This window comes from Daucus carota, chromosome 3, assembly GCF_001625215.2.
Source record: "Daucus carota subsp. sativus chromosome 3, DH1 v3.0, whole genome shotgun sequence".
Classification (NCBI taxonomy): domain Eukaryota; kingdom Viridiplantae; phylum Streptophyta; class Magnoliopsida; order Apiales; family Apiaceae; genus Daucus; species Daucus carota.
The window spans coordinates 50474256-50483357 of NC_030383.2; the positions used below are offsets into that span (position 1 = coordinate 50474256).

Genomic DNA, 9102 nt, shown 5'->3' on the forward strand with positions numbered 1-9102 from the left:
ACCTGAGTGTTCCGAACAATCTACCATAGATGCGATCCCATAACAACCTTCAAATCTGAATCAAACCCATGAAAATCATTCACACTTCTATTTTCGACTCCCAATATCTGTAAAATTTGTATAGCATTATAGATTTGCACTGTCTCTTGTACCTCGAAATCATGTGGAGCTAACTATGGTGTCCCCCCAACTTACCTAATGTAACCACTTTGTGAAGGTCAGCAAGAATGGATAATCTATTTAATTAGTGATTTAAACTAATCCAAGATTAACCTAATCATAATTGTCTTACAAACACACAGCCATTGGCAAGGTTGTCTCTTGTACCTCGAAATCATGTGGAGCTAACTATGGTGTCCCCCCAACTTACCTAATGTAACCACTTTGTGAAGGTCAGCAAGAATGGATAATCTATTTAATTAGTGATTTAAACTAATCCAAGATTAACCTAATCATAATTGTCTTACAAACACACAGCCATTGGCAAGGTTATATGAAGAATCTAAGTCCAACCACAGTATCCAGGAATATCATGACACTGTAGGGAGGAACAACAAAAGGATACTTATATACATTATTAAAGGAATAGAAGACAAAACCCGGAAAAAAAATTTGAGAACAAAAGAATGGCAAGCTCTTTTCACTAAAAGATCAAATCGGGGATACTACAGTATCAATCAATTAATGGACATTCGTCCCTTTACACAAAAATTGAAGGGGAAAATGTGAATGAAAAAGGAGAAATATGAAATAATGGCAATCAGCAATGAAGTCATGAAGGAAGGGTGGGGGAAGGAACTACAAACTTTAAACAGATATGGAACAGATATCTTCATACACTTGTCTCATGTTAGGCCTTTCATTTACAGGAAGTATGCACCGTATTGATATTGAGAGCAATTCATCCATGGCTTGCGAGTGTTCTTCACCGCCTGCAATATCTCTATCTATACAGTCCATACCTCGCCCTTCTTGATCACACAATCGGACCCAATCTGTAAGATCGACTGCACCAGATTGACCTGAGATTATGTCACCAGCACTTCTTCTAGTCAACAATTCCATCAACATTACTCCATATGCATATACGTCAGCCTTAAATGTGGGGACTGGTTTACTTGAGGTTGCTAGTTCGGGTGCACGGTATCCAAGAGCTCCAAGTGTCAATATTTGCTCCGCAATGCCAGCTGGTGTCATAAGTCGGTGGAGGCCATAATCTGTAAGACGGGCATCATAATTTGAGCCTGAGAGTACTACATTTGTTGGCTTTAAGTTTCCATGAGGCATCCCTTTTTCATGTAGATATACAAGACTTCGAGCAACATCAACAGCAACTTTAAACCTTTGATTCAATGATAACAACGAGTGCCTCCGAGGTGTTGACTCTGCAAATGAGATATAGACTGTTAAGGAAACTATGTAAAAATCCTTGGTGATTAGATAACAATTTATCAAACGAGAAAGTGCATAATTGCATGTTAATATGCATGACTTCGTAAAAAGAAGACATAACATTATATTTATCCTCTCTTCCACCAATGTGATGACATTATATAAAACCGCCGGACTTTGTTCTTCTAGTGTGCTGCAAATTAGGAGGCTGAACCTCTTTTATATTAGGACCCATCAATTGTTAGTATCAAGGTGTCATACACCTACTAGGAAAACACAATTCAGTAAAGCCTACAAACACTATATATTGCTGATCAAAGTACCTAACAAAGACTTTGTATCATGTATTAGAATCAACACAGAAGATCTATTGGATATCTAAACCAAGACTATTCAGTATCTACATGGCCTAACTAAAATTTTGACACATAAAATGACTGAATAAAATTTTCATCTTTTTCCAAAATCCCTTAAATACTTCTATGCTGTCAAATGTGAGGTAAAAGATGATACACGTTTCTGAGCTTGATCCCATAATAAAGATAAAATTAATTCTGGAATGGAGATATACAAACTCAACGATCATAAAACTGAGCAGGAACTTGATTAGGTCAAAAGAGAAGCTTCAAATTTGGAATCGTATTAAATTAAGAACATGATGCAATCACCATTTCCTCTCATAATCAAGTAAGCTTAGATATATTCAACGGCTGCCTATTTGAATTGAAAGAATCAAGTAAAGTTAGATGTCTTCAATGTCCGCCTATTTAAATTGTAAGATATAGATTCATGGCATCACTTCCAAAGTGCTATCAAAGAAAAATATTTAAATTATGGAAGCACTTCTTAATATTACATCCACACACATGTGCATAGAAAGAAATTTTATGTCTGAAACTTGGGAGTCAGGCGATTTAAAGACAAGATAAAAAATCATTCGTTGACACTCGAAAGAGAAAAGGCTCGACACTAAAGGAATTTTTTTGTTGTTTTTTTTGGGGAAGGGGGAGGGGGGGCACTCTTTGCAACAAATATAATATAATCCTGCACAAGATTAAGACTTAAAATTCAATAACATATCTCTGCTCGCATGTCTAAATGTGACTGCAAGACTCAAACTGGAAGGAAACTGTGCATTTATATAGATTGGGGAAAAACAAGTTTTGATTACTCATTTGTCACAGACATTAATATAAAAGAAGGCAGAGGAAAAGAATCAGGTAATGACTTGTTAGCTCTTACCATACAGATGTAGAGCCACACTATCTCCGTCAACATAGTCTGCCAAAACAAGTCGTTCTTGTTCTCTTGGACCCCAATAATAAGCTCGTAATGGAACAACATTAGGATGCCTTATTGCACCAATCTTTTTAACTTCCTTTGCAAATTCCTTTTTGTGTCTGACCAATCCCACTCGCAGCCACTTCACAGTTAATATAGGCCCACTACCTAAGGTAGCCTTGTACAATGTGCCATGACTACTTCTACCAAGAACTTCTGCAGGTGCTCGAGATAATTCCTCAGCTGTAAATGCCAATGAACTATCAAGGAAAAAAAGTTCTCCAGCCAAACGGTCCGGTGAATATACATCTAGTGTTATAGGTTGTTCAGTTGCCTCAACAAATCTGGGTGATGAAGCTATGGATGAACCCGAAGAGGACTTTCTTGCTGATGTTGCAGGATAACTATCAAGCAAGTTAAGATTAGTGGACCCTGAAGTAACAGCACTTCCTGCGGGAACAACATGCTCAACAATCTCGGTAACAAACTCTTTCTGCCCTGATAATGACCTTGAGTTTGATGTTAGCAAGTGATCATTTGAAAAGCTTAAAGATGTTGGAGGCGGCTCAGCATTTGAATGAAATTTGAAAAGTGAAGGGCGGCTAAATCTTCCAACTTTGCCATCTCTGCTAGCAGGTTGAGCACTAAACCCACTTCTTACACGGAAGTCTTGAAGTTGTACTCGATAATAAGCCAATAGAATGAAGGCTATCATTACAGCAGCTACAACTGAAGCAACAATAATAGCTATTCTGATATTAGACTTTGATCTGTGATTCTTTCCTCTACTCTCTGTCGGTGCAGGATCCCCTCCAAAGGAATGACCACCCTTGGGGACAATTAGCAGGGAATTTCCAGGATGAAATGAACTATCTGGGAAATTTGTTAGGTTTACAGGAACATTTCCTGACAAATCATTGTAGGACACGTTAAAGCCCTTCAAAGTCAAAGGAAGCTTATCCGGGATTTGACCATTAAACTTATTGTTGGATAGATCAAGATACTCTAGACCAACAAGTTTTTTTAATTCGTTGGGTAGATGTCCGGATAATTTATTCTTTGCAAGATTCAGCAATTTGAGCCTTCCCAAGTTCCCTATTTCTGCTTGCAAGGGTCCAGACAATGTGTTATTTGAGAGATCAAGTGACTCAATCAGCGGATAAGAAGGTAAAACCAATAATTCACTTGTATGAGATCCTTGTAGAGGAATTGGTCCTGTAAGATGATTTCCCGACAGATTCAAGTTGACCAAAGTCATTGAAGTAAAGAAACTCCGCGGAATAGACCCATCAAGCTCGTTACCACTCAGGTCAATTGCAGATAGCCTAGGATAAGTTCCCAGCGCAGAAGGTAGGCTACCAACAAGGGAATTATTTCTTAGATTTAGAATAAACAACCTTTGCAATTGAGATGTTAAGTTAGGAATGCTTCCACCCAACTTGTTTGAACTCAAGTCAAGAACTTCTAGAGTCTCTTCCCAGTTTTGCACAACAGATATATCATCAGATAGACTATTTCTGCTTAAATCAACAAATTGACAACTCCCAACTGAAGGTGGCAAAAAACCAGAAAGCACATTCAACGACAGATTTAATGTCCTCAGAGAAGTAGAGTTGATTTTGGGAATTGAACCTGCAGACATGAAATTATAAATATTTGCTTACAAAAGCAATTGCGAGAAGTGGGAACTATATCTAAAACTCCACAGATGAGAAACAATGAGACAGATAGACAAGTATTAATTACCATTAATATGCACAAACAGATGATGCGCTAATCATTTTCACAGCCAAAGATCAAAAAATTGTGACAGACTTTCTTTTGTATTACGATATGTTGAAAGCGACAAGCTAATAAGCACCAAAACAACGTAATGGTGTACAAGATGTATGCCTACATGGAAATACAGGCAAATTTTCACTCCTAGCCTCCGCAACACAACAAGTTTCTATTTCTAAAAAATTAGATTAAAAACAGAAGGGTTAAAAAATACTAGACGAACTGGTAAAGTAAGCTGATAATTCAATAATAGAAGCGATAGGCAGGAGGAAGGATTTCCTTTTGCTAAAAATAACAAGCATTAATAGTAAAATATTTGCAACTAACCGCCTAAGTACATTGTATATTGCAAAATGGAAGTCTTTGGATATATAAATTTGTTAGAACTTGGAAGTCTTCAGATACATAATTTTGTTAGAACTTAGAAGTCTTCAGATACATATTTTTACAGTTATGACGGTATCTACAGCTTGTAAGTTAATTAACTTCATATATTCGCTTCTTAAATCACCAAAATTGTTTTTTATAGTGAAACTTGACTAAATGTTGCAATTGCATGATATACACAGTTGTTATATCATCACCATAAATGATAGCCCTAATCTGATAATGCGCAGGTTCAATTTATTGAAACCCTTTACATGATATAAAGTTTGTTACCTAATGTGCGCCCATATGCGTTTGCCGCCAAAGAACATATAGATATTAATATGTTATTATTGTAAGTAAATAGATCTTATTGATGTGAGTAAAGTATTCCGGCTCACTTACAATTGACCTAAGGTCTCCAAGTATGTCATAATATTTCCCATTTAGGCTAACCTTCCTGTCTTCTTACATGGTGTTAAAGAGCTACTTGTTCAAGCCTCTTATATCACAAGCACACTCTTTTATAACTTTCTGACCTTATTTATTCCAAAAATTTTGTTATTCAGCTACATACAAGACAACAAAATCGTTGAGTTTCTGCTAGAATTCAAACAATGCTGTCAAATGGTTAAAAATCGCTAACCTCGAAACATCTTACACGTGGATCATAACCTCATATATATATATTGGGATCATGTAAAATGAATTTTTTACTGCAGAGCTTGTCCAGAGAGTAAAATTTTAGCAAATGTATCTTATAAATACTATTTTTTCTTAAACATTGGTCAAGTATGACAAACAAGGAAATGCACCTACAGTATCAAAGTGGCATTACTAGAAGAAGAAAGACTGCATTATATATTTGAGAAATCCAAACATAAACTTAATTAGATGAAACAACATATATCTCATATGTCTCATACAAAAATATAGAAAAGCTGCACTCTCACCTGAAAATCCATTGTGACTGAGATCCAATTCCTCCACAGGAATTGTGTTTTCCAACAACTCATCTGGAATTGACCCGTACAACTGATTATTCCCAAGCCTCAGAACATGAAGATTAGGCAATGACCCAAACGAAGGTAATTGTCCAGTCAACTGATTATCACCCAAATCCAAAACTCTCAAATTCCGAAACAAAACAACAGCATCAGCACTAAAAAACCCACCACTCAAATTATTATGACTCAAATTCACATACTGCACAGTATTAGCCAAGCCCGAGATATTTACCACATCCACCAAAACAGACCCGAAAAACTGATTAAAACTCAAATCGACATGCTCTACATTCCTAAACTCGGAAAACAACACACTGACATCACCCCAAAGGCCATTGGAGTGCAAATCAAGCACTTTCAACTGCTGCAACTTGTCAATTCCACTGGGAAAACCCCCAACAAAGTCATTTGTGGACAAATTCAAATACCGCAAATCCCACAGCTCATGAATCCTGGCGGGAATCGGGCCGTAAAAAGAATTATGAGACAGATCCAAATGCTGCAAACTAGTCATCAAACCTAATGCAGGTACAAGTCTTCCAGAAAGTGAATTACCTGACAAACTCAAATTCCTCAAACTTTTCAAGCCACTCAATGTCGAAAACTTCAACTCTCCGACTAAGCCCAGGCGGTCCAGTACCACGGCGGTGACAGAATTATCATCAGCTTCACAATATATCCCAAAGAACGAAACACAGACCGTGGCGTTTGGATCTGAATTGGACTTCCATGAGTTGGTCATTTTGCCCAGAGGATCCAGCCTTACGCCTTTCTTGAACTCCAGGAGTGATCGGAGCTCGTTCTCATCGGCGGCGAGTGATTGTGATGTGAAAATGAGCAGAGAGAGAGTTATTAGAGGAGAGAGAAAGTGACTAGAACTCATCTTCATTTTTGGGCACAATGTGTGTGTATACTGTTGATATCATAGAGAATTCAGACCCTAGTTTTCAGCGAGACTGAAGAGAGAGCAGCAATCTGTGTGATTCTACTAGAGAGAGAAGGGATATTATTACAGCAGCGAGCTGAGTTAAACTAGGATAGTTAAAAATTAATGAGATTTTGTTTTTTTAATAAAGGAAATGAGTTGTGCTTGGACAGGTTAAAAGTTGTGTAGTACTGTAACATTAGAGCAAGTCCAAGAGTGTCTTAGTTGATGCCCTAAATATAACATAAAATATCATGTCCTAGTATTTTAGGACATACTTTGCCAACTTGAACTCCAACAATGTGCCTTATTCTTACAAGATGTTTAATATTTTATTATTAAAGACTCTCTTCCATCATTAAAGCATAATATAAAAATAGAGAGAGAAATTGAGTGTTGATGTGATTTTATAATAAAATATATTATAGGGCAAGGAGAGAGGTGCCTCAAAAATAGGGCTTGAGAATGTTGTCCTAGTGATATAAGGCATCACTAGGACATTGTTGGAGCAACTTTTTTCATCAAATGCCCTAAATAATAACTTAGGACATGAGATAGGGCATCTCTTGGACTTGCTCTTAGGGTTTTATTTTTCTTTTACATATGGGGAGAGATGTGTGGGAGAGAGAGATGTGTGTGGGAGAGAGATGAATACGGTTAAAAAATGGCGGTTTTGGGGGTGGGGAGAGAGTGGTGGTTGGTGAGGTCCTGAGGGTGAGTTAACTACAGTCTGTAAAGTACATGCATACAACATACATACATGTACACATACATAAGAGCAACTCAAGCAGCTTCCCTATTTCATGTCCTAAGTCCAATTATAAGGAATGTGACATAAATTAGTGCTCCAGTAGTGTCTTAGAGGTGCCTTAAATCATTAGGATCCTCCTTCCATGCCTTATTAATAGCCATGCCTTATTTGATTTATTTAATAAAAAAATCATTTCTCTATCTTATTGTAACTTATTTTCTCTCTCTTTCTTCCATCTTTTATCAATCTCTTTCCAAATTTATTATTATAATAATAATAAGGAATGAATTATAAGGATCATTGTTGGAGTTGAAATACAAAATCTTGTCCTAAATCACTGGGATTCAATATTTTATAATATTTATAAGGAAGACACTAAGACACTGCTGGAGATGCCCTAACTACATAGGAACAGTGGAGTTTATATATATTAAAATAGGAAGAAGTGTTTTTGTGTCTCTCTCTCAGAAACTGACAAGCCACTCACTTTCTCACATGGCTTTGTGACGGAAATTTCCTCACGCCGTCAGCACCACCTCCTATCAATTTCATTCCACGTAATCTATCTTACTCCCTCCGTCTCATTTCATGTGAGCTTGTTTGACTTTCACCGTGATTAAGAAAAAAGTGGTAAATATAGTTGAAAAATGAGTAAAGTGGTGGGACTTATCAATATTTAATAATAGATTTGAGATACTGGAGGAAAGTAGCGGGTGTAATAGTGTTTATTTAATAAAAAAAGAGTATAAAATATAGAGGTAGTGGGTGTAATAGTGAACAGTACTGTTCAAAAATAATAAGTATTATAAGTTCATTTTTTTTAGACGTCCTAAAAATAAAATGAGGTCACATAAAATGGGACGGAGGGACTAAGAGGGGTGTATTGGATTGGGATTTTAAAGCATTTTTTTGCATTCATGAAATCCGAGGGTATTCGATTGGGATTGTTTGAAATCCATTAAAATCTAGAGGTATTCAATTGGGATTTTAAATTATGCTACAAAATCTGGTGGTATTCAATTGGGATTTTAAATTATGCTTTAAAATCCGATGGTATTCAATTGGGATTGTTTAAAATGCATTAAAATCTGATGGTATTCAAATGCTGATGGATTTTTTTTCATTTCATAAAATGATGGATTTTGTGGCATTCTTCAGTGTATTTTAAGTTTTTTGAAATCCCATCAAAATCAATGGGATTTTGAAGCATTGTACTTAAATCCTATCAACTCTGCGACATTTTATCAAGAATCCGCACAAAATCAAAATCCCATACAATCCATTAAAATCCATAGACTAAAAACAATCCATTAAAATCCCAATCGAATACACCCCCGTAAGTATGTATTTTACTCCATTGATTATCCTTTTTTCTCGTTTTCTACTTTCCTCTTTCAATTCATTAAGACCATGAATTTATCATATCGTATATTTCATTATTTCAACATGATAGGATACTCCACAACAGTGTCCGCATTCACTACAGTGCCAAGACAGCATAACAGCATGACCCAAAAATAATCATTACAGAGTAAACAGGAAGAAAGACAAACACAAGTCCCAAAGGAACACGTCGAAGTTCAAAAGGAACAAAACCAAGA

General features: G+C 36.4%; 1 protein-coding gene across 1 annotated transcript; it reads right to left on the reverse strand.

Annotated features, from left to right (window-relative positions):
- Positions 1-611: 611 nt before the first annotated feature.
- On the reverse strand, positions 612-7127 carry LOC108215124 (probable inactive receptor kinase At5g10020). The gene is made up of 3 exons (XM_017387475.2): positions 5772-7127; positions 2635-4305; positions 612-1385 (listed from the first exon to the last, which is right to left on the reverse strand). Exons 1-3 carry the CDS (start codon positions 6712-6714, stop codon positions 808-810), a joined length of 3192 nt encoding a protein of 1063 aa, XP_017242964.1. The 5' UTR covers positions 6715-7127; the 3' UTR covers positions 612-807.
- Positions 7128-9102: the final 1975 nt, after the last annotated feature.